At 44.1% G+C, this 26,578-nt stretch overlaps 2 protein-coding genes across 3 annotated transcripts in view; one reads left to right on the top strand and one right to left on the bottom strand.

The window, feature by feature from the left end:
* Positions 1-201: 201 nt before the first annotated feature.
* On the bottom strand, positions 202-8,784 carry NUP43 (nucleoporin 43). The gene is made up of 8 exons (XM_015858197.2): positions 8,619-8,784; positions 8,378-8,500; positions 8,039-8,116; positions 7,103-7,280; positions 4,531-4,666; positions 3,537-3,688; positions 2,201-2,323; positions 202-1,301 (listed from the first exon to the last, which is right to left on the bottom strand). The coding sequence occupies exons 1-8, from the start codon at positions 8,736-8,738 to the stop codon at positions 1,087-1,089; spliced, it is 1,125 nt and encodes a 374-aa protein (XP_015713683.1). The 5' UTR covers positions 8,739-8,784; the 3' UTR covers positions 202-1,086.
* A 4,877-nt stretch (positions 8,785-13,661) lies between these two features.
* The window catches only part of PCMT1 (protein-L-isoaspartate (D-aspartate) O-methyltransferase), a 29,705-nt gene continuing 16,788 nt past the window's right edge, over positions 13,662-26,578 (top strand). Inside the window, exons 1-4 of one of the 2 annotated variants that reach the window (XM_015858116.2) lie at positions 13,662-13,874; positions 24,333-24,437; positions 25,553-25,584; positions 26,322-26,426. In XM_015858116.2, the coding sequence (XP_015713602.2) occupies positions 13,820-13,874; positions 24,333-24,437; positions 25,553-25,584; positions 26,322-26,426 (297 nt within the window). In that variant the 5' untranslated portion in view covers positions 13,662-13,819. The remainder of the gene's footprint in view (positions 13,875-24,332; positions 24,438-25,552; positions 25,585-26,321; positions 26,427-26,578) is intronic. The other variant, XM_015858117.2, reaches the window with a different exon arrangement.

Raw genomic sequence — 26,578 nt, forward strand, 5'->3', positions numbered from 1 at the left:
CTTGAACACCCCAGGGTCGGTGACTCCACCACCTCCCTGGGCAGCCCATTCCAGTGCCTGACCACCCATTCTGAGAAGTAATGTTTCCTAATGTCCAGCCTGAACTTACTCCCAGAGTCTGTCCCAGTGACTCATTTACCTTCCCATGCAGATGGCTACAGGTACATCTATTTGAACTGATGTATAAAAGTCACATCACCATCCTTGTGCAAAACATTTATTAAAAAGAGAAACTGTTCTCTGCAACAAAAGGTAGACGTGACATTATCCATAAAGTCAACCTTCCAAAGATTACAACAGACCAGATGCGAAATGTCGACTGACAGGACTATGTTCTAAGTTGAGGAGGTCTCAGTCTCATACCCAAAAACACAGTCAACAAACCTTATGAACTCTCTTATGAACCACATAACTACATTAGCGGTCTTCTGTTGAGAGAGTAACTGACAGGTTACCATGATCAAGTTTTAACATAGGACATTTTAACATTCATTTCAGAGCTCTAAGAGCCTTCCTCTCTAATCCTCAAGCCTTCGGATAAAAAGTCATGTTCCCAAAATACATTAAAAAAACCCCCTCAGATTAAAAAACCCAATCTGTATCAGATGGCATAAAAAGGATGCCAAAAAACCCTACCGTTTGGCCTTGAATTAATACTTGAGAAAAATGTCTTTATGCTAAAAAAATTAACAAAAAAAGAAAAAGAAGAGGAAACAAGAGGAAACAAGGCAAACTAAAAAAAAAATCTTGTGTTGCCTTTACTTCACCTTGGGTGTATTATGGAAATAATCTTACAACATAGATTTTTGCCCTGGCAACTACCGTGTCTGCTTAGCAAAAGCAGACATCAGGTTAGAAACCAGAGGGAGCTGACATGTAAATTTGCTCAGGTACTCATACTGGAACATGAGCAGTGAGTGAGAGCTTTCAGAATCTGGAATAACTTGCAGTCCTGCAATGGCAGGACCAAGCTGAAAGCCTCTCATCCACATGTGCTGATAATACTCAGTGTAGTTAAGAACCCAAATCAAATGGACAACATTTCTCTGTAGTTAATCAGCACTTGAAAGGGATACTGGAAGAATTTCATGCAAAAAGTTGTCTATTCACATAAATAGCCTCTGCATCAGTACCGTACACTAGGCACGGTCCCAAAACATCTAAAGTATTCACAGACAAAGTCTGATTTGGAATGAGGTTGGTGATTTCCATTCGGTCTTTGGTTGGATCGTTGCTTAGCCAGGCACTTACTACAGACTGGTTAATGGTGCTGTGGGAAAGATAGGCAGTACTTCTTCCTCCTAAAAGAAAGAAAATAGGGAAGACAGGGAGATAAGTTTATAAAGAAGGGGAACGTTTCTCCACTGTTTACAATTAGAAGTTACAAACAATCAAGCAGTCCTTATGAGTGTGAAATGTAACTATTAAGTCAGTATCATATCATCAACTAAAATCCCACACAACACGAAGGGATCTGGTTTCATTCAGGAACAGTTCTCCAGCCATGACTTTGAAGTTTACAAGAAGGTAAATTCATAATTCTACTATCATGGCCTCAAGTTGCGCCAGGGCAAATTTAGGTTGGATATTAGGAAGAACTTCTTTACAGAAAGGGTGGTTAGGTACTGGAATAGGCTCCCCATGGATGTGGTTGAATCGCCATCCCTGGATGTGTTTAAGAGCCGTTTGGATGTGGTGCTCAGGGATATGATTTAGTGGAGGGTTGTTAGAGTTAGGGTTCTGGTTAGGCTGCGGTTGGACTTGATGATCTTCAAGGTCTTTTCCAACCTGGGTAATTCTATGACTCTATGATTCTATCTTAATAACTTACCATCTATTTTGGTATTATAAAATGCTATACATCTCCCTCAGAGACTTAGGTCATTTAGACTGCCTTCATGTCTTTTCTATGTATGTACGAGTTTGAACTGAACTCAGCCTATCTTTGAAACACCAGATGTGCCTCTTTATGTACAGGACATGGTATGGAAAGGACAAACTAATAACACAGAAGAACCTGGTCAAGTGTTTGCCTTTTAAGCAAAAAGTGCCTATCAGTGCTTACTTTTTAAGAACGTAAAGCATTTAAATTTTCTGAATTCAGACTGTATTAGTGAATAGATAATATGAATAAGCACACTGGCTTTAATGACACTGCCACCTGACAAATTAAATGTGATCCAGCTTCAGACGCCCTTACCCTGATGAAGGAAAGATGGTTTTTCAGATACGTCTGTGGAAGTGTCCCAGTGCCAAAGAGATCCATCTTCAGAACATGTAAATAAGTGATCCGGGTTGGACAGGTGGAAGTGAACTTCCCACACTATAAATATTAAAAAAAAAAAGCATACTTAAAAAGCTTAACCATGTTCCTAAACATTTCTACATTGCAATGATCCTAACAGCAGTTCGGTTTCTCCATTACTGAAATCCAATTAGTGATTATGAAACAGTTAAAGAGCTCACTTTGGTCTTAAAATAACCGATATGTTATTAGTGAAAGGAGAAAGCTTTGCAACTGTAAACCAGGATGGCTTCTTTCAGTAAGGATAGTGGTATGGATAATAAAGCCACCACCATGTCCAGCCATTTCAAATGCATTTCACTTATCCACCCAGCCTGGAAGAGCCTCAAAGTCCAGTGTGGTCCTACTGTCTCCACAGCAATGTAGGATATATAATTTAAAACTACAGTGTTTGCACAAATAAAAAGGAGTGTACTTAATAGTAATATACACCAGTGGGAGCAGCATTATTTAGCTCGGCTGTATGCAGAATGGAGTCACTCAGCAAGTGCCTCCTACAGGTTTGCTTGCAAGAAGGGTGGTGAGAAAGAACTGTCAGCTCCAGGAAATGAAAAGAGCTCCAGTTAAACAGAAGGATGCTATTGCTTTAGGAGAACTTCACACTATTTTTTTTTAACGTTATGGACTAGTGAAGACAGCCTGGACCCTCAGGGTCCGGAAAGTAACAAAACCAATTCAGAAGTATCAGATATGCAGCTCAATGTCCTCTTGTTAATATGATATGGACATGCACCCCAGCTCCCACCATTCTCAGCTGGTGTGGTGGATAGGTGGGGAGAAAGGCCCCCAGCCCCACCTTCAGTTATCACTGCAGTTTTCCCTCCATAGGAGAGGGGAAAAAGTATATCAAATACCCTATTTTCAATACTGTGTATGTTGCTAGAGGTTACAATCTTCTCTAAACTCAGGCATTCTGAATAATTTCTTATGCCACCTTCTCGACTATTAGTTTAAATCTGCACACAACACATACTCCTTCCCAGAATGAGATTGTATGTCTCTAATGACTAACAAGGAGCTGCTTACTAATTCTAGCTTTAATTTAAACAGAGTTGCCTTTTAGATGAGAACAGTTTCACATACAGAGAGGGAACAAAACAAAACCAACTGGATAATGGCACTTTATGCAGCAAATGTGATTGTTTACTACTAAACATATCCAAGATTTTATCCAGGATTTACAGAACCTTTTCCTAAGACAACCTCTCTTTTCCTTAACTCAGATACTTACTTTCTGCTTCATGAGCATTTAGCAAGGACACTGGCATAGTACCCTGCCTGATGTCCCAGATACTCAGCATCCCATCCTGACCCCCTGTGGCCACAATGTGTTGCTGATTGGGGTGTCTGTCCACACAGTGCAGTGGAACTCTGTCACCAGTCCTGTAAAGGAGAAGAAGAAAAATAAATGTGTAAATTATATCTTCATGCAATTTACACTTTCTCTTTTTTACACTCCATAAGCATTGACCGACAGGGCAACTGTGTCAACTGCAGCCACATGACACCTACTGGAGTGAAGACCTATAGCAGTAACAGGCTGCTATGACTGGAGGGCAGCAGGTTCTGTGTGCTTGGGCACAAGGCACCTACACAACATGCAACAGCTTTGCAAGGATGAGAAAGCCTTGTGTACAAATATTTCAAGTATGCCTACAAGGAGGTAATTCTGATATTCAAGTTATAATTACAGTTGCAACATACGCAGCCAGCTACAGATGGAGACCTGAGTTAAAGAGGGAGATAAGGCGCTAACCAGGTACCAAACCCTAAGCCTATTAACAGCAATGGGAACTATTCCATAAACAACAGGATTTGAATCCAGCTTTGTTTTCTCACAATACCTTAAAAGGCATAAAGTTATCCTTCAGAAACATTTCAAATGGCAGCAATTTTTTATAGGCCTTTTGGAAAAAAACAGATGTATAATTAATCAGCTAAACAGGAAGAAGTGCTTTGCTTTGCTCTTAAAGAATGAACATGCAGATACAATAGTCCTTCAGAGTTAAATCACAAAGCAGACCATTACAGCGTTCAGTCACAGCAGTAATTAAGCAGACTCTGTTTTTGGTACTGAAATACCAAAGCAGTAGAAATATTCCGGGGGGAAAAAAAAAGGTTATTTATCATCCCATAGCCAAGAATGAGGCGGTAACAGGAGAGACTTAAATCAGATATGAAGTAGCATGTGCTTCTCAGTAAGTAGACAAAAATTAAGGTCTTACAAAGAAAATATCTGAGCTGGCTCATTTCTTTGTTGTCTGAAGTCCCATATTTTCAACTGTCCAATTGAATTTACCGTCAAGATCTCAGTCGTGCGAAGGAAAGTCACAGCATGGAGCGTACTGCTATCTGCATTGTCTGCAAGAGAGGTTAGCAAAGCATTAAACTACAAGTTCAGGTAAACCTACAGAACACTTAACTCCATTTAATGAACACTAAACAGCTCTTCTAAAACCAGACTACATTCTCAGGGTCAGAGATGGCCCAGCGTTATGTGAAATTTTAAGTGTTGCAAGAATAACCTTGCTTCCTATAGAAATATTATCTAGACAAACCTGTAAGAAGCTGTGTTTGATTAGATCCAGTTCTTACTGACTCACTTGCTAATCCGTAAGTTTTCTTTCTGGAGTACCTAAGAATAATCAATTAAGCCGAGCCTGTGACTTTCCTGAGAGTTCTCTTTACAAGCTCTCAATCCACAAATACAAGAAAGGCTGCGGAGTTTTTAAGAATGCTCTTCTCCTTTCTGTTTCTCCTACAAGAAGCTGTAATTCTTGCTGAGAACACAGAACAGTGGAACACAGAAGCACTTATTTCAGCAATCGGTGTTTAAAATACTTTCTTCAGGCACTTTCCAAGAGCAGTCATCAATATCATATTCATCCTTAAAGACAAACAGAAACAATGCTTTGTCTGTTAATCTGAACAAATGAGAAAGCCATTTTCCAGGTCTTTTTCTACAGTGCTCCTTCTGATCACAGTTTTCTACAAGTGCCAAGAACAGGTCACAGAACTGACTTGAAACAAGAGGCTTTAGGAGAGACTAAAACAAGCACTGCATCCATATAGAATCACTCTGTGTTATGTAACTCTTTAATCTTGATTATGATGGGGTAACATAAATCTATTTCCACTCCAGCTATTTAAAAACTAAACTAACCCCATCCCAGGCAACTTTAAAGCATCTTCCAACATTTCCTCTTCTCTCCCATTCCAACTTTTAGTCTTAAACCACCTCTAATCAATGAGCTTCTGCTAGTCCTTTCCACTTAAGTCCAAGTAAGATCAACTCACCAAGTCACACATTTGACTGAATTATTTATGGTTCATTTATATTTTATTATTTCTGTTTCCAAAAGGATATTTCTCAGTTAATTCACATCTGATTTATTTTATGCATATGTTCCTGCTGAGCTCAGCACCTCAGTGCAGTCTCAGTTTATGTTACCAGTACAAAGTAATCATTTTTACATAATACCACCAATGAGCACTAAGAAAACTACTGATTGCATCCTGCACATTATTACATCTGAATACAATCATTTGAGCAACTGCTCAGAAAAAAACAGAGATCTGTGAGGACATTTCCCTCCTGAGTCAGCAAAACATTCTGTTCCATTAAACCTGTACCGAAACATTCTGTGCTGGTATCCATTTATAAATGAAAACTTGAAATTAAAATAAACCTTTTTAACTAATTACTTTTTTCCCCTCAGTGCTGAAGAGTTGAAGAGTTACAGGGTTTTGGGTTTTTTTTGCGTGTTACTGATAAAACTCTGCCTTGTGCAACTTCTGTGTTTCTTCCTATGTTTTAAAATGACTTCCTGCAGTTCTCAGAGAGCTTCAGTAAAGAACTGTATGCAATTAATAGGATTTGCTTTGTGTGTGCATGTATACAGCCCTGCACACACAAATACCCCCCTCCAGAAATCCCAGGGAGCTTCATTCCTTAATTGGCTTATCACTGTCTAAGTTCCTTCATCTGTTCAATCTGAAGCAAGATTTCACTTGAGGAGAAACACAGGCAACGTGTCAAACTGAGGTTTCAGGGAGAAAGTTCCATTATCAATAATGCTGTTACTGCGCTTCATATCATTTCTGCTTTTGTTTTCCACATGCTACTCCATGAAGGCAGCAAGATGGAAATGCTGAGAATAAGCTTTGACACCTTCCACAAGCACTTGTTACTCTATTAGATAATTCTATCTCAAGAAACATGAACCCATTTCACTAAGTGAGAGATGACGGCTGTGAGCCATGGCACCTGGTACAACAGGGGACAAATAGTAACTTCTGGCTCCTTGTGCTCCTTTAGAACACACAAATTCTTTTCCACACAAATTGATGGTTTTGAGTATGGATAACACAAGGCTTAAGCTTACTATAAATAATGAATTGAAATGACAGTAGTTACCGACCCCTGCTTATAAACAATTGATGACACGATGCTTCTGGAAATAGAACTATCTCGTGCATTCTATCAGAGCATTTAATGACTCCAGATCAAACAGAAGCATTCTGGGAATGTTAAATCTTAAAACATCTCCACCAGTTAAAACATAACTTACAAACTGAATGCATATAGAAACATATCTGAAACATACTTCAAATACTTGTAAGTCTGGAGGAATGTAGGAATGACCTGGAGGAAATACATTCACCTTGGGATATTGAATTCAGTTCTCAATTGCTTTCCTTTCTGTCACACAATATTTTGGCTAAAATAAATATTCTATTCTATACACCAACCGAGATGTTCCAAACCAAAACATGCTGAGCATTGACTTGACATACCTATAGTCCTCACTGCATCCTTTTGGTCAGCTCTGAAGAGATTAATTCTACCATCTTCTCCGACAGTGACAATTTCTGGGTTGTTGCAGATGACTCCGGTACACGCTGCTCCACCACAAGCTGTGTATTGATCCGCGTGATAATGGGCGTTCTCCCACCGGTGACTGGCAGATAGAGTCTAAGTAGCAACCAGACATGAGATTCTGCTGGTAAATAACGATCCCGATTGAGTAAAGCTTTCGGAATACTCACAAATACTCATACAACTGGAAAGAAGCTCCAGGAAAGCCATAGTACCTCACTGCAATAGGAATCTTCTACATAAATAAGAACCAGAAATCTGAACTTCCTTGGTCTCCCTTCAGTGAGGCACTGTCTGCTCTGAACCATCTCTTTCACACAAGAGAGAGAACTTGGAATTAATAGGATCTATGTCTGAATATGAAGTATCTCTCACTAGACTTAGCCTCCAATCTTTTCCTAGGACAAAGAAATAGAACTTGAGCCTTTACAAAGTGTAAGATCAGATTTAGATTCTGATTGAAGGAAACTCGGTTTATCCTAAGTACCACATGAAACTATTAACAGATGTTAGTCTTTGTTGTGCCATGCAAATAAATAAAAGTACAAGTTCACTCATTCCCACTCCCTGAAATTATTTATTCTCATATATATAACCGCATAAAAACTCAAGTACATTTTTAGTGAGTGGTCTATTGCTTACAACATATTAACAGAACCCAATCTGTCTGGCTCTGGAATCTGATTTATGCTGTGTGTGTCGAAGATGTTTTTCTCCCTGTGCAGGTACAAAACCAAATCTACTTCTAAAATGCTTTGAAGAATTTATTGCTGACTCTGGATGCCTCCTGCTTTTAATTTGAGAAATCTCACGCTGAGATCCAAGGGACCCGCACTGCAGCTGCAGGTGCCTACCTGGTTGTTCTGATGATGCCGGAACACAGTCACGCTTCCTGTTGATGAGGCAACAACAATTCTCTCTTGATCCAAAAACTAAAGAGATTAACAAGCACGTTATGAGTTGATATCAACACCAGGATGGTGATTTTCAATTCAGAGTATTCAGATGTGTGGGTAGGTGCAGTAAAACACCCACAAACTGATACTCATTTAATTTGCCACTCTTCATAACTTTCTTTGTTAAAAGCCACAGAATGACCCGGGTTGGAAGGGACCTCAAGGCTCATGTAGTTCCAACCCCCAAGTCAGCTCCTTGTCACCCCGTTTGCCTCAGATGACGAGCAGCTCCCTCACCTGCATGTCCATCACGTCTCCGTTGTGCCGGATGTCACACAGCAGCTGAGGCTCTCCTTGATATTCCCCATTGAGGTCCGCGCTTCCCGCATCTCCCACAGACCACACGGAGATGCGGTTGTCCTGCAGGGAAACGACACGGCCGCTTTTACCTGTGGGCTGCGGACAAGGACTCCCCGGCGCCTGCGGGGCCCGAGGCGGGGGAGGCAGCGACCCGCCCGGTAAGGCCGTGCCGCGTTACCTCGTTGTCCCAGGAGCCGGTGGCGAAGAGCTCCGGGGGCTGCAGCGCGGCGGCGGGCAGGGGCCGCCATCGGGCCTTGCTGATCTTCTGCGACACGAACCGCGCGCACACCTCCTCCATGGCGCCGCACGGCTCCCGCCGCTGCCACGAGCCGCCTGATTGGCTGCGGCCCGACGGCGAGCGCCGAGGGACAGCGCCGGGAGCGGCGGAGAGCGCGGGCGGGCGGGCGTTCTTTTTCACCTCCAAATAGTACGCGGCCGAACGTTTGTGTATCACAAGCAGGATCCCCAGGGCAGCACTGACAGCCCCGAGGCAGCCGGAGCTCAAGGAGCGTCTGCATGACACGCTCAGACCGAGCTAGGGCGTGAATCCGGGTGGTGCTGCGCAGCGCCAGGCGCTGGGCTCTACGATCCCTTTGGGCCCCTTCCAGCGACTCATCACCAGAGCCATGAACAACTGCTGTGCACAAAGTTCAGGGGTCAGCTGTAAAGCGAGCTCCGCGATGACACGGCCGGGCCCATAGGCCATTCCCACAGGCACCTTCCCACTTCTTGCTGTGTTTTCTCACAGCTCGCACTGCCACTGGTTCTTCTCTTTGCTCAGGAGCGCTTGATGGAAAGCATTTGAAGGGAACTTACTCCCAGGAGGGGAGTAAACTCTTCGAAAGGGCTGACAATAGCAGGACACGGGGAAATGGTTTTAAGTTGAAAGAGGGAAGATTTAGGTTGGATGTTAGGGGGAAGTTCTTCACTAGGAGAGTGGTTAGGCCCTGGAACAGGCTGCCCAGGGAGGTTGTGGGATGCCCCGTCCCTTGGGAGGTGATTCAGAGACCGCAAGGTTTGGACGGGGCACTGGGGCAACCCTGATCTAGTAAAAGTCGTGTCATGTTCTGTTTTGCGGCCGGCTAGCCAGGCAGGGGGTTGGAACTACATGATCCTTGAGGTCCCTTCCAACCCAGGTCATTCTGTGATTCTGTGATTTGGGAAGCACTAAATCGAGTAGGAGGGGCACAGACTGTTTACACTGGGATGGGAAAAAGAAGCAATTTTTCTTCCCTGTCTTGTTTTTTTTTAAGTTTCTTTTGGCAGCACGTTCTGTGTTGGATTTAGGGCTGCTTTGTAGGCCTTTAATCTCCACATTTGATCATTATAAAAGATGGGTACTGTGTTAGCACGTTATTTCAGTATAAGATCAAATTCAATTAAACAAGTGAAAGAGAGAAACAAAGACCACAAGACAAAATGCCTCATCAAGCATTACTCAGGTTGTCAATAAGGACTTTAAGAGCAGACAATGCTGGTTCTGGGCGCTGGGCCCAAACATGCAGCAGAGGCAGAAATGAGTTTGTATGGGTTCACAGAATCACAGAATTATCAAGGTTGGAAAAGATCTAGAAGATCATCCAGTCCAACTATCACCAATACTTCCCAGCTAAATCATATCCCTCAACACAACATCCAGACGTTTCTTGAACACTCCCATGGTCGGTGACTCCACCACCTCCCTGGGCAGTGCATTCCAATGCCTGACTACCCTTTATGAGAAGTAATACTTCCTCATGTCCAGCCTGAATCTCCCCTGCCGCAGCTTAAAACCATTCCCTCTAGTTCTATCACTGATTACACGAGAGAAGAGGCCAACCCCCAGCTCACTACAACCCCCCTTCAGGAAGTTATAGAGAGAGTTATAGGTTGTTCTCATTGTGACTAAAGTTAGGAGTGTGCTAACTTAGGGAAGTGCCTGCTTCAATCTCCTGAACAAGCACAGCTGCCAATGCAGGGCACTGCAGAGCAGATGTAGGAGCAGAGAGCTGGGGCTGTGAGCTCACCCATAGCTCTTGCTTGCCCTGACCTATGGAGGCAGAGTGCAAAATGACCTTCGATGCAAACATCTGAAATGGAAATAGAAAATTAAGGCTGATTTGGGACAACAGGAAGAGAGAAGATGAAGGAGAACGATTCAGTTAAAAACAGAACAGGGGCAGGGAGAGGAATGAGTGTAAGTGTAGAAGCCAATTAGTGTGTGGTTTGGGACATAGCTGCGGAAATGCTCAGCAGCACCATTTCATAAAGAAATCGCTGCTTGCCGTATGTATATGCAGAAGCAGATGGGACCAGACAGTGATGAACAACTTTTCATATGCTTTTGAAATTCAAAGGCTTTCAAAATTCTAATGGGAGCATGAGGTGGGAGGGAAGGGATGAAACAGAAATAGTAGCACGGAAGGGTTTATATATAAATGTACAAGAGATGTGGGTGAATGTGCAGAAAAGGAGAGAGAAGTAATGGGCTGCATGCTAAAAACTACTGGGATCTCCACATCAGAGCAATCACATAATGGCCCGCTACTGGCATCTCCCTGCCCCTTCCTTGGCAGGGCATGGAGGCATTGGGGAGGTAGTTGTACCTCTGGAAGGCAGAGAGGCCTGAAACTGGACATGTGGGGACTGAGGTGTCGATGCTGGTTTGGACAAGTGTATGGGAAATCACAGCTTGAACCTCTGATTAATCAGCTGAGGCAAGTGCTGGGTCAGCTGTGGGAGCACAGGTGAGAGTAATTTAGCTGTGCTCCAGGAAGGGGTGGACCTTGACCACCTCCTCTAAGACCTCATTTAAGGGCTGACCACCACTGAGACAGCATCTCTGGGAGATTGGTCCTCAGTGGAGACTGCCTCAGCTTTCTGGTCAAGACATTGATGTTGGTGAGTTTTCCTTTGCTAATAACCTTTGACTATCTACCATCATCTTTGTTAGCATCTTTATACTAGCCACCCTTACAACAAGCGAGGAGGAAGATGAAGGAATCTTAAGTGTCAGAGCAGATGAAAATGTGCTGACAGACAGAAAACACTTTAAAAAATTATATATATTTTTTAATTAATTATTATTATTCTAGCATAGAACACAGGCATTCTTTCATGGGTTTTTATTGCCAAGCATGCTCTTAATAGGTTTTAATAACAAACTAATGGTCTGGAGCTATACAGCAAAAAATGCAAGTGACTCTCACGGCTGTTTAATGCACAGAAGGGTGCATCATTGATGCACTGTAGTTTTTGTGTCGTTTGAGCCCAATTGGCTTGTCTTAAGTGTTGGTGTTCTTGTTCCTGGAAATCTGCACAGCCAAACCATTTCCTTCACACCCGCCTGTTACCACCCCAGATATCACTTCCATTCTTGTCACTATCTGAGAAACCACGCCAAGCACTGTGCCAATAAATGGCCAAGCTCAGCCCGAAAGCTGCAGGGTAGGTTTGTGTGTTGCTCTGAGATAAGGTTATGCTCTTTCTCTATTCTCCGACAAGCATAAGCCTAATTCAAGCCTGGTGCTGGGAGGAACAATCAGGCTGTAAGAAAATGGCTTCTCTGGTATTTCTGGTCTCCCAGGGGGGTAAGTATCTCTGGAATGCTTTTAAGCATGGGTCAGCTAGTTTGTTGCTAACAGCCTCTCTATGTGAAAGCAACGCAGCTTGCTCGCATCTGACAACAGAAAATGCCTTTTGCATTTAAAACAATGAAGTATTTTTGTTTGCGTGTGTTTACAATGACTATTTGTTCTTTGTACTTGCTGCCCTTTGGGAATTCTTATAACTCCACAGCTTTTTGCCTTCCTTCCTGACCCACTGGACACAAGGAGGAGTCCCTGCGTGCTGTGGGATGGGTTGCAGAGCAGTTTCCAGACCGTGCCTCAGAGAAGATGGATGCAGAACACAAAATGAAGCAGCAGATCCATCTCTAATATTACAAGGACCAGATGGGGAGGTGTGTGGGGATTCAATGGATGTGATCCTGGTGTGTGCAATGGGCAACTACCAGCTTTGCCCTGCAGGGAATGGTAGCCATTAAAGGCAATTCCTGCACTCACCTGAATGAACAGCCATGGGATGCAGAGCAGTGTGACGTGGAGATGGCGCTGTCTCATTGCTCCCAAGGTGGATTTTAACACAGAAGGATGTTATCCGCATCTCCTGTGGTGGCATAAAGGCGGTGTGTGTCCTTGTGCCTGGAGAGCTTTCAGACAACATGATATCTCAATTAATGGCTGGCAGCTCATGTTCTCCAACGTTCATACCTCAAATTGCTGACAGGACCTGTCAGTTCCTAGTCTCATTTCCAAAGCAAACAACTGCTGCCTCACTGTGCACGTGCAAGATCAGAGCAAACCTTGTGGTATTTATTCCACTCCAAGCTAGCGATTTTGTCAGCCGGACACCTTTTAAAGGGAATTTAACACGTGCAGCTTTGCCCTGTAGCAGCACAGCACGTCACGGCGGCAGCGCCCAGCCGCCACAGCAACACGGTGTCCCGTCAGCCCACAGCCGCACTGCCGCGCCACGATGGCTCAGCGGATCTTCCCGCCCGGCCACCGGAGCGCGCGCCAGCCGACCAATAGCAGCCTCCGGCACGTAAGCTCGGCCCTCACGGGCTGGCTGCGGCCAATAGGCGCACCGCATGCAAAGCACCGCGCGCTGCGAGGCGGGGGCCGGTTCAGTAGAGCTGGCGCACAGGGTGCGGAGCGGCGCAGTCGCAGTGCGTCTTTCGTTAACCCACCTCGTAGCACCTGCCGGCTTCCAACCGCACATCTATCTGGTGTGCCCCGGTGGCGCAGTGGTAGCAATGCCGCTTTCAACACTGGAGGCCCTGGGTTCGAATCCCCCTGTGGCACAAGTGGTAGAAGTGCTGCTCTGCTACACAGAGGCTCGAATCCCGGGGGTTGGACTCGATGACCTCTAAGGTCCCTTCCAACCCGCACCACACTGTGATACTGTGATCTTCGTCCCCAACTCCCGTTAACCGGGGGTGCCGCAGCGCTGGGTTAGGCCGTTCCCAACACACCAGCCGTGTCTCTGTGCACGTCCCTCTCCTCCCCCTCCCGTACGGTATCGCAGCGCCCCACCCCGCCGTGCAGCTCCCCCTCCTCGAAGCCCCGCGCGCTCTGCCGGCGTTGGCGCATGCGCGGCGCTCGGCGTTGTATCGGCGTCCCGGTGCGGAGCATGTCGGGCGCGCGGGGCGGTGGGCGCGTGGCCCCTCCTCCCGGCGGGCGCGCGGCAGCCGCGGCGGCGGCGGCGGGGGGAGGAGGAGGCGGCGAGGAGGCGGCGCCTGTGTCCGCGCTGGAGGTTGTGTCCTTCCTGGGGAAGCTGCTGTGCGCAGTCGCGGCGCTGAAGGCGGCTCTCTACCTGCTCCGCAGAGCGTGCCTCGCCATGGCCTGGAAGTCGGGCGGCGCCAGCCACTCCGAGCTCATCCACAACCTCCGCAGTGAGTCTGCGGGGCCGGCTCTGCCGCGGGGCGCCCGGTACCGGCCCCGCTCGGCCGCACGCGCGCGGAGTTCCCGCGGCGCGCCCGGCTGCCAACTGTCAACGCGCCGCGAGGGGGGAGGAGGCGAGGGCGGCGCCCGGCACGGGCTGTGCGGCAACGCGGCAGCGCGCTCACCGCCCGCCGGGCCGGACCGAGGGCGGCGGCCGCCGGCGCTGGGCGGGCCCTGAACGTCGGTGCGGGCAGAGATGCGGCGGGGAGCGGGGCGTCCCGCACGGAGCGTCCGCCGCCTTCTCGGTGCATCGGGGAGGTTCCGGGGGAAGCGGCCGCGTCCGAGCGGCTCTGCCCGAGGGTCAGCCGGGGCCGCCGGGGGGAGGGGCACAGCCGCCGCCGCGTCGTCCCGTTGTCGCTCCGCGCCTTTGCGGAGGGTCCGTGCTGTCCCCGTGCTGGAGGCGGGCGGCGCTGTCAGGATGCTCCGCTGTGCGGTGCTTACCGTAAGGCGGGAGCTGCGGGGAGGTCACCGCTGCGCTGCCACGGGCTAAGGGCGTTGTGTTGCCCCGCACTTTGTTAGGTAGATAGTCCTGTGGTGTCCCTCTTCTTCACCCTCGGTCGTTCCCCTCTTGTTTTCAAATGCACAAATTCTAGTCATAAAAGGACGTATGTAGACTTGGAGCCTGTGCTGTGGCAGCTGTCTCCTGTTTCAGTGCTGCCGGACCTTATGCAGCATCGTCTACCGAGCCTCTTTGTTTAGAGATGAGGGAGAACTACCGTTCTGTCTTCTGTTGCTTATGATAGGTGCTCTGATCCCGAGGGCTTTTCCAGCATTTTCTTTTGCCGCTATTGAGAACTCTTCTACTTTACAGAGCAGTACTTGCTGAAATGATTTTTCCATTCACTAGGAGAGTGGTTAGGCCCTGGAACAGGCTGCCCAGGGAGATTGTGGATGCCCCGTCCTTGGAGGTGTTCAAGGCCAGGTTGGACAGGGCCCTGGGCAACCTGATCTAGTAAAGGTGTATGTTTGGTGGCCCTGCCAGGCAGGGGGGTTGGAACCACATGATCCTTGAGGTCCCTTCCAACCCAGGTCATTCTGTGATTCTGTGATTTGATGGTAAGAACTGCCAGTTTAACAAACAGATAGTAAAACCTCTAGTTGGAAGTTGCAATGTGCTGCCCCTCATCTCCATCTCTGAGGGACAGAAATACTGCCTTAATGAAATTCTGGCATCAGGTCCATTATGTGGCACATAGAATGGATGTCAGGCAAGGTTGTGCTGCTGGCAGGTGCTGTGTTGCCTTCAGTGGGACTGCAGTGATGATGTAGGGCTGTACCAGCTCAGAGCAGTTATGGGAGCGAGATCAGGCACTTGAACTAGGAGCTCTCCAGGTGAGGTGAGAACTTGTTGCTGGAAGCTGGGGAAAAGTTTAGAAGAAAGTACCGTTTTACATGGTATGTTCCTCAGTCAGGTTTGTTTTTGCCAAGCTTAATAAGCATTGGTTGCTGAAAGACTGAAGTGGTCTGGAACATTCTATTTGAATAGTAGATCCCTCGGCATATTTAACCATTTGCTCTAAAAACAGCTGAGCAGCGTAGCATTTCTGTGTAGAAATAATAGGAATCAGATAGTCAGCTTGATGTTCTGTGAGTGTGTGGGGTGTCGCGTGTGTGTCACTTAGTAACTGTGTCATTTGCATCCGTTAAATAACTCCAGTTGTAGTGACACGGGATGTTTTCTTCTGCAGCAAACACTGAGTAGTTCTTGCTCCTGCCCTTATGCCACTGGTTGTCTCCTCCTCCTGCCTATAGAGCCACGTGTGGGGGAGGATACATAGTAAGACTGGATCTCTTTCTTACCCTTTTGTAAGGGTGAGCTTTTGTGATGTTCTGTGAGGCAATAAAAAGAAAGAACAAAAGCATTTTAAACTCCTCGATGTTTGGAAGCTGCTGTAATGCAGTGTTTGGAGTATTAAACTTTGCTGTGGGGCTAAGTGGGCTGGGGAGAGTGGGAACTTCTTGTTTTACTTCTATATAAAAGCATCAATGGGATACTCCCATGAGCTACATATTCTTGTCCTTTAAGCCAACTGTAAGGATTACTCTTTCATACACGTTGTTAGTGATGGTTACTTATCTTCTATTTTGTGGCCAAAGAAGTCTAATTTAATGAAGATATATCAATATATACTCATTCCAGTGTTGCCTCCGCTATAAAATTAGGTTCTTCTATAGAGGTAACAAGAGTTATATTAGAGCAGTGCTAAGTGGGTTTATAAATACCTGAGGTGTGGGAGCCATAGTGGCGAGGCTGGTCTCTTTTCAGTAGTGCATGGGGACAGGACTAGGGGTAATGGGATGAAACTACAGCATGGGAAGTTCTGCACGAATGTGCGGAAGAACTTCTTTATGGTGAGGGTGACGGAGCACTGGAACAGGCTGCCCAGGGAGTTGTGGAGTCTCCTTCTCTGGAGATATTCAAGACCCGCCTGGACGCCTACCTGTGTGATGTGGTGTAGGGAGCCTGCTTTGGCAGGGGGGTTGGACTCAATGATCTCTAGAGGTCCCTTCCAACCCCTACAATTCTGTGATTCTATGTAACTCGATGATCTTTAAGGTCTTTTCCAACCTGAGTAGTGCTAAGTGCTTGTGGTATTTGCATGCAGATTTAGGCAACTGTTCTTCACAAGCCTTATCTTTGCTTTCGGTCTTAAAAGAAACAAACTAATGAAGAAGGCCCTGGAGCTTGGAGTATTTTTTTAGTGCACAGTTAGAGACAAGTGACTGAAGAACATTCTGTGGCTTTTTGTTGTTTTGCTTTTAGCTGCTGGTTGCATTTTCTTACTCTGTTCATTTGTGGCAATGGGGATGTACAATTTGTGCACTACACAAAATAAACTTTCTTAAAAAGCCCTGACGTGTCCAACAAGTGGCTGCCCTTGAATTCATCACCTTGTTCCATTAAGGTGTTGAGCTACTTTGTTTTTGAGTGCTTTTTTGTACTGATTCTTCAAGCATTACAGTTGTTTCAGAAAGCACTATTATTTGAATCTTTGCTTCTTCTTGAGTGGCTTCAAACTTGAGCAAACTTCACCTCAATAAATATTTAAACCAAGTGTAGGCAGCTCTTTTGGGAAGTTATCTAATGGCAGATTGCTAGAGAGTTATAGATCGTATTCAAGGTTGAAATAGTTGGTCGTGTTTCAATTCACAGCTATGCCCAAAGTTCCTTTTTGTTGTGAAGCTGAGCATATATGGATGCTGAGAATTAAGACAAGACTTAGGAATTGATGGATGGCTAATTTATATTGCTTGGCTGAGAATCTTTGGATTCTAAATCTCTCTGCCCCCACCCCTCCTTTATCTCCTTTATAGCCGTTGCCCTCTCACTGTTGTGTCATTTTAACCCCCTTTTGTTTTTCATACTCAGGCTCTTGCCAAGTCCTGTTACTTTATGCACCAACATCTTAGAAATCAGCTTTTCTTTCCACCTGCAGAACTCAAAGTTTGGCTCCTGTCCATCTCACAATCCATAAAGTTAATTAGGTTTCCTTATCACACCTTTATTTCTCTCCTCCAGACAATATGGTGTGCTGCCATATGACAGTCTTTCTTTGCTTGCTTTTCTGCTTGTGTTGTGCCACTGCTGTTACAACCAGATATATGTATTTTTGAATCCACATTTTTGAGTTTAAATGTGAAGATTAATTAATTTGAATGTGACTAAGAGCTTCATAATGTTGTTAATCAGATTTGTGCTTGTTTCCTGCTATATTCAGTTCTCTCCTTCATCCAATAGATCCATAGACTTGTTTCAGAAAAGTTAGAAACTGTAATTTATGAGATCACAGAATGACCCGGGTTGGAAGGGACCTCAAGGATCATGTAGTTCCAACCCCCCTGCCTGGCAGGGCCACCAAACATACACATTTACTAGATCAGGTTGCCCAGGGCCCCGTCCAACCTGGCCTTGAACACCTCCAAGGACGGGGCATCCACAACCTCCCTGGGCAGCCTGTTCCAGGACCTCACCACTCTCCTAGTGAAGCACTTCCCCCTAACATCCAACCTAAAGATACGTTGATTCAACAGAATTTGATAATCTGTTTCAGGGAAGTGCTGTGAACATGAAAGCATTGCGTATGGCCTTGCTAGGCCTAAGCTTGGTTCAGCAAGAACTGAGCGTGGTTGTTCCTCAAGTTTGGGTTCTGTGGCTTTGTTTGTTTATTTTCCTGCTGTGTCGTTTCCCTTCGGTCATCCAAACCCTTTCCACAACTGACTCATTTTGCTCACAGAAGAGTAATGTAATTTGGATGAGCATGGACAAGGAAAGTGGCAAATAAAATAAATTGTAAATAAACCAATAAATGCACCCCAAATTTAATACACGTGACCTGCAAGCAATTATGCTGCCTATTGTTTGTATTCAGCTAACAGTTTTCCCTTCAGCATGTGCACTGTGTTGAGGCTTGAGTGACTAAGCATTGTAGTTCATGGTAGGAAAGCGGAGTACCTGGAAATCAGTTGGATTCAATGGAGTTACCATGGACCAGTAGGTGCTATAGTGTAGAGTTATCATGGACCAGTAGGTGCTATAGGAACTTGTCACAGCGTTATCTAGATCAGTCTATGTCCATGACAGGGGCAATAGGCCTGTGAAGCCCCTGGCTCCCAAAAGTGGGAAGGGAGAAGGGGTAGAAAGGTGGGAGCTGGGCTCAAGGAAACAAACAGAGCTGTAGCAACAATCTAAGGACAAAAACTTATTTTACTAACTATGATATTGGAATGCAAGATAACGCAACATAATACAGTCTAATTGAAATTGAGGCTAATAAATCAAATAAAATGAGAGAGAAAGGTTTCTAAAGACTGAGAAGCCTGCTTTGAATCTGAAGGCGCCATGGCTTGGAAGCACACCCACACCCACCACCAGGCAGTGAGAGAAAGAGCCAGCATCACTTCTGTGACGTATTTTCCTCTTTGACCGTGAGGTCCCCTGGGACGTGTAGTTCTTCTCTGAGCTCCACATGCTGTTATGATGTGGATACCAATAGCAAAAATTACAAAACCATGACAGGACTATATTCTGCTGTTCTTTCACAAGACTTCTAAGTCAGATTTCATCACTGGGGAGCTAGTTAGCTCAGAATGGCAAATGATGCTTGGATGCCCTAGGAGTTCAGATTGTGCTTTACTGTTTTCCCGATTTTCCCTTAGTTTTCACATTGTACTTAGTGTCTGTTTTAATGAGGCTGCTTTCAAAATAAACAACAAGTAATGCATTATAGCTGCTAGTTTTGACAGCATTACTTTTTCTGAAAACAAGTGAGTAAAGATGTTGCATGGAATCTGTTCCATAAGGTACGAGGTATTCAACATCTGCTGTTCGTTAGAGATCTGTTAATGCTACTGCTGAAGCCTTGCTATGTGGAGAGCTCCCTGCCTGTCTGTCCTATCCAGCTAAGTTTATCATAATAGTTTTTTGGTATTGCTCATGGTTGCTCCTGCTTTATATTGAACCCTTTAGTTTTGACATCCCACGTGCATTTTAAGTGGATCATAGACTCACACAGGGTTGGAAAGGACCTACAAGATCATCTAGTCCAATTGTCCTCCCTTTACCATACCTACATAGAGCCACTAAACCATATCTCCTAGCTCCCTATCCAGAAGCTCAGCCCTCTGAAAGGTAGAGAGATAAAATGTGCTTTCAGGTGAAGTCTCACACTTGGACTGTCAGAATTTATTGGAAAGTGCTGTTCCATGCTCTTGCAAGCTGAGCCCAACCATAAAATCATTCTTTCATGCATTCTCAATAGCTTCTTCACTTGGATTCTGACACAGATCTAGATGGACTTAGCAGTTCAACAGACCTGACTGTGTTAGGGATGTTTCTTGTAGTAAAGATACACTGTAGCACTACAGTTAAAGAAATAGCCTGCCTTTCTCTGTCCTATCCCAGGAGGAGAAAATTGTTGACATTTACTTTGCAACATTAGATGTATTGTGCCCTCCTACTGAAAACAATAGTTAAATATGCCTAAACTAGTTGTTTGCAGGCTTTCAGGTCCATGAAAATGAATAGGGAGCTGGTTATCTGTGATACCAAAATGGATGGGTTGGTTTGAAAATGATTAAATGGAAATGGAGTACTCCCATAAAATAGAAGTGACATTTTTGTAGGTATGTTTGTGTTTAATCTTGAGGATGTTTTTTTTTGTTGCATTGAATTTAGCTTTTGCTTCCTATGTGGAATTACCTCTACATATTCTGAGCAACAATGTTTATTTCTGGATTCCTAAACTCGCTCTGTTTATCCCTTCCTTCCCTCAGTATTTTTGTCACCATTCTCTCTCTGAACTACCCTCAGAATTGATTTCTTCTTGTGAGCTATATATAATATTCTGTTTGGGTACTGTGTTATCGCTATGACAAGGCTTAGAAATAGCAGAGCAGCAGCTGAACGTTTGAGGCAGATGCTCTGTAAGTTGTCAGCAAAGCACCAAGAGGTTTGTGTGTATGTATGAATGGATTAAAAAATGTTTGTTTCTTTAGCACAAAGAACTTTGTATGTTTTGGGGCTGGTGACCTTTATTGGATCTCAAGGTGCTGATCCAAGTGCATTTGTCTTGTTTGTGATTTACAGAAAAAGCTTACAATGCTTATTACTGACATAAAATTCTATTAACTGAATTGCTTTCTTTCTCATCTTTTTTCCTCCTTCTCCCCACCAAAAGGATTCCAACCTGAAAAGCTCAGTTGATGAGCTGCTTAGAACTAACTAGCTTTGCACTGTTTGGAAATCAAGATGTGATTCTCATCCAGCCTTCTTTCCATTTGGAAGTTGCTGGATGGTTTGTCTGGTTCATGTAGTGATGTCTGAAACTGTTAGTTGTCACTTGAGTTATCTTAATCTACCTGATTTCATCTTTTGCCATACAGTACTACGTGTGCTTTGTAGCAAATGTTAAGACTTCTGTATGATTTTAATAACATCACTGTCAAATGGAAATGTTGTCTCTGCAAGTGAAGTGCTTTGCAGTAGATGCAGTGAAGGTAATCTGTGGAAAAACTCACGTGTGTGGATACTGAAAAAAGTCCCACTGTAACAGTTTTGGCATCTGTGGGATTGTTTTGTTTATGTAAACTAGAAATAGGATGTGTTTGACCAGCTCTTACTCAGCTGTGCCAGACCATTGCAGCAGGACCAGTAAGATTTGTGTTGTAGGTGTGTGTGTGTGAGCCTCACCTTGAGCATTGAGCATTCCACAATGTAAAAAGAACATAAAGTTAGCCAAGTCTGTGTGCAGGAAAGCTATGAAGATGGGGAATAGTCTGGAGGACAAGGTGTATGGGGAATGGCTGAGGTCCCTGCGTTGGTTCAGCCCAGAGCAGAGGAGCTGAGGGGAGCCCTCATGGCAGCTGCAGCTCCTCACAGGGAGCGGAGGGGCAGCGCTGAGCTCTGCACACTGTGACAGAGGGATTATATCATGTAGCGAGACTGTAAATCCATCTTGTCTTTCCAAGCTTTCAGCTTTTTCATTGCTTTCCAACACTCAACTGCCTGTTTTCCCAGGTTATGTTCAATAGTGGTAGTATTTACACCTTCAAACCTTAGGACTGCTGTGTGAGCTCTTTTCCTGTTCTCCCCGTGTTATTCATGGAAAAGAAGCAGACTAGAGTTTTCAAAACATGCTCCAATTATGTCAAGCTGTTGGTGCCACAGCTTCTGCGTGACATAACTTTTGAACTCTGCAGGTTGTGCTTTTCTTCTTAGTGGTTAATTTTTGGCTTTGTCCCTTTGGTTCTTGAGTTGTGCCAATATCACTAATAAGTAGAGCTTACATTTTATTTTAAGCAAGCGCACTAGTTTAGAGCTCATTTGCTTACAAGCAGTTAATAATTTAATGTGATTTAGTTTTAGTACTGATTATGAGTACCTCAAAGGTGAGCAGTTTGTTCAGCTAGCAAATCCTCTGTTCATGCTTATCATTGGAAAGGAAAATTGACCTCTATGTACATAAATGTAAATGTTTTTTTCTGTGACGTAGCTCCCTTCTAAGATTCAGAAAACATTTTACTTTGGAATGTTAATAATAAATAATTTAATTCTCTCGTGTTTTGTTTTTTGCTTGTTTTTTTGTTTTTGTTTTTATATAAATATATATATATAATATAAAGATGGTGTGAAATTAGAATCCAGTCTCTGCATTCTAGTTAAGTAGAAAGATGACAAGAGCAGATGAGGGAACTTGCAGTCACATGGTTTTGTAAAAGGAAAAAGGGAGAGGTGGCATCAGGGCAGATCATGGGGTAGTGTGAAAAAAGAGGTTTGAAAAAAATCAGTGGTTCAGGAATCAGAGAATCACAGAAACACCAAGGTTGAAAAAGAACTAAAAGATCATCCAGTCCAACCGTTCACCTATTACCAATAGCTCCCACTAAACCATGTCCCTCAACACAACATCCAGTTATTCCTTGAACAGCCCCAGGGTCGGTGACTCCACCACCCCCCTGGGCAGTGCATTCCAGTGCCTGACCACCCTTTCTGAGAAGTAATACTTCCTAACGTCCAGCCTGAATCTCCCATGCCGCAGCTTGAAGCCATTCCCTCTGGTCCTATCACTAATGGCACAAGAGAAGAGGCCGACCCCCGGCTCACTACAACCTCCCTTCAGGAAGTTATAGAGAGCAATAAGGTCTCCCCTGAGCCTCCTCTTCTCCAGGCTGAACATTCTCAGCTCCTACGACCTCTCCTCATACAGCCTGTGCTCCAGACCCCTCACCAGCTTTGTTGCCCTCCTATGAGCACGTTCCAGGGCCTCAATGTCTTTTTTGCAGTGAGGGGCCCAAAACTGGATGCAGTACTCGAGGTGCAGCCTCACCAGTGCTGAGTACAGGGAGAAATTATAGAGCGGGTCCTCTTAAAAACTGGAGGAGGTTGTTTGCTCAATCACAAGATGTCCCTTGAGACTTTTATCAGTTCTTTCAGGCTGGAAGCTTCATCTGTTTATTCTCTGTGCATTGGTTTCCCCAAGGTGCTAAAGGGAAGAACAGATGGTTACCAATGCATCTGTATGTGCAGTGTATCATAAAGGAGTAAATAGCCGGTTTAGATTTTTCCTCAATGCTTTTTGGGTGCCTGTTTGTATCTCCCTCATCCCCCCCCCCTCTAAACTTTTTACTCCTGTTATAATCAGCTTTCCTGCCTCTCTTTTCATTTTTAGATACACTTATTTTAGAAAAGCTACTTTCTTGGTGATATCTAATGAGATGCTAACTGTGTGTGTGTGTATTTTTTCTGCTTAGTTTAGTTCCCAGAACTGATATATATTGCGGATTTCAGGTGGTTGGGGGAGCTCTTTTTGTTTTGTTTCTCACACTGTAGAAGCACAGAATCACCAACGTAGAAGACCTCCAATATCATCCAGTCCAAACATTCACCTACCACCACTGTTTCCCCACTGAACCATGTCCTTTATTACAACATGTAAACATTTCTTGAACACCTCCAGAAACGATGACTCCACGTGTTCCAGTGCTTCCACTCTTTTGGATTATAAATTTTTCCTAATGTCCAACCTGAATCTCACCTGGTGCAAATTACGGCCATTCCCTCTTGTCTTTTCATTAGTTATGCAGGAGAAAAGGTCAATCCCCACATCACCAACTGTTGAGAGTAAGTGGTAAGGTCTCCCCTGAGCCTTCTCCACACTAAACAATCCCAGCTCCCTCAGCCACTCCTCATAAGACTTGTGTTCCAGACCCTCCTCCAGCTTTGTTGCCCTTCTCCGGACACACTCCAAGGCCTTAATGTCTTTCTTGTAGTGAGGTGCTCAAAGCCGTCTGCAGTGCTTGAGGTGCAGCCTCTCTGGTGCTGGCTACAGGAGAATGATCACCCTTCTGTTCCTGTAGGCTGCACTCTTTCTGATACAAGCCAGGATGCCATTGGTCTTTTTGCTCACCTGGGTCTATACTGCTGGATTATGTTCAGCCAAACATCAGCCAGCACCTCCCCGTCCATTTTTACCATACAGTCTTCCAGCCACTTTGCCCCAAGCCTGTTGTGTTTCCTGGGGTTATTGTGGCCAGCGTGCACATCCTAGTTTTTAGTCTTGTTGAACTTCATCATGTTGACTTCAGCCCAGCTGTCCAGCCTGTCTTGATCCCCATGTTGGGCTTTCCTACCCCCAGGCAGATCAACACTTTCCTTCCAAACTTGGTATTTTCAGACTTTCTGAGGGTGCATTCAATGCCCTCGTCCAGGTAATCAATAAAAATATTGAAGGGGACAGGCCCCAGTACTGACCCCTAGGGAACACTGCTTGTGACCGGTCACCAGTTAGGTTTTAACTCCATTCAGCACCCCTTTCTGTGCTTTCTCGCAACGGTAGGAGTATATTAATGTATTTTACATGTTCTTGCATCACAGAACAGAATGCCTTCAATGTCATTTGTTTTATTTATAGAAAATGGAATAATCAAATCAGACAAGGTATTTGAAGTAATGCTGGCTACAGACCGCTGCCACTATGCAAAGTACAACCCTTATATGGATTCTCCTCAATCTATAGGTAAGTCAGTTTCATAAAATGCTCTGTTCTAATTTGTGTAACAGTAACTGCCTTTGAAATAGATATGCAAACTTATTTTTTATATTTGGAAGCACCTTAATTCTTTATCAATTTATTCAGTCTCTGCTAACTGTGCATTTTGAATTTATGGAACACAATTGGCATACTTGGGTTCATCCAGTAGATTGTTAATCGGCCAATACTAATGTGTAAGTATCTATGTATTTTTTACTACAGCAATTTGTAGTGATATTTAAATACTTATAAACCACTTGTATCCAATTTACTTCAGGAACACACTCTCTCTTTACAGAAATGGTTCATGAGAGATCAATACAGCGTTCTTCAGATTTTTACATGACACGTTTTTTTTAAACAAAAACAGGCTTTAAATAGGAGGATCTGTTGATGGGATGGTTGTTTAGGACACTAACTTCCCATCTGGATCTTAGGTTTATCATTACAGTGCAGGAATTAAATTAATGTCCTATATTCTTTTCTTTTTCTTGATTATTGTTTTTTTTCCTCTCCCATTTGTTCCTTGCTGGATGGTGAGTGTTATGAATAGTAATTGGATTTTATCTGTGTAGGGATACTTAAAAACAAACAAACAAACAAACAGCTTTAAGATATGTACTCAAAAATTTGTATATTTCTAGAGGAACAAATATAACACTGTATTCCTAGATTTATGTGCTGTCTGGGGGGACAAAAAAGTCATTGTTTTCAGAGGTAACCATGAGGTAACCATGTAAAGTCACTAACAACTCTGGGTTTTCATACACAGTCCATGAAGAAAAAGAAAAAGAAGAAATGGGGTTATTCTTGGAAAGATATCTCATCTGAATTCAACATACTTGATAAAATCAAGGAGTCAGAGTCACAAAATGGAAATTGTAACTGAGGTCAAGTATAGAACTGTATTTATTTCCTGTTCAGAGTTATGGAGGCATAGCTTACAGATGATGTACTTAACTCACTTCTGAAATAGAGTGCTTACATAACCATTAGTGTGTGTCTGATGTCCTGAATGAGGCTAACAGAGAAGATACTGCATATCTACAGTCGAGATCAATAGTGATGGTCAGATTTTCTTCTGCTTTCTTGTTTTACAGGCTTCCAAGCAACAATCAGTGCTCCACATATGGTAAGCTCTGAACTTGTGTAGATGATTATTTATGATGATACAAATGTTCCCAAAATAAAAATATTTATCCCAACAAATTTAACTAGCAGTTGATGGCAGTAATGTGTTGTGAACTACCTAATAGGAGTGTGCAGAGAAGGTTGAGCCAGTCTTTTCCTGCAGGTGCACAGTGGTAGGATGTGGGGCAGTGGACAAACAATGCAGTGTGAGAAATTCTGATTAAATTCTATCATGATGAAATCACACTGAATGTAGTCAAGCACTGGAACGTTTCCATCGGCCTTTGTGAAAGCCACCTTCTTTTTCCCTTGAGTAACTGTGTGCAGGCAGTATTAACTACAATATCATTTTTCTTTGATCCTCTAAAGCTAGTTTCTGTCTCAGGGTATTCAAGCATATATGGTGTAATGATAAGGTAAATGCTTTTAGGCTTATATCCACCAGAAAACTGAGAACCACCAGACCTGAAGAGAATTGAATTTATTCAATTGTTGCTCTCCACAAACAAGAAAAAAAAAAAAGTTTTCTTGAAGTAAAAGAAGTAATGGTGATTATATCACATAGCTAACTCCACTATCTCTGGAGTTTTTATGCTGTTTTTATGTAATGAAAACATCATTCTGAAATTTCTTGGGCTAATCTTCTATGCGTTGCCTCAAAACACTGAAGAAATGAAGATGTGTAGGATAAAATAAGCACTGTGTCATATTTTGAAATGTTCTGTCTCCTTCCCCTAGCACGCGTATGCTCTTGAACTTCTGTCCGATCAATTACATGAAGGAGCCAAAGCACTTGATGTGGGATCTGGAAGTGGAATCCTTACAGCATGCTTTTCGCGAATGGTGAGAAACCTAGTTTAATCACTGGTCCATCAAAACGGTTTGATCTGGAGCTGACACAGTGGGCTGATGTAGATTACACAGAAAATGGACTACTCTCCTGAGTGTGGCTAGTATGCACTTCTAATCATATTGATACTGGAGGCTTGAGTCCA

Source organism: Coturnix japonica, chromosome 3 (genome assembly GCF_001577835.2).
Source record: "Coturnix japonica isolate 7356 chromosome 3, Coturnix japonica 2.1, whole genome shotgun sequence".
Taxonomy (NCBI): Eukaryota; Metazoa; Chordata; class Aves; order Galliformes; family Phasianidae; genus Coturnix; species Coturnix japonica.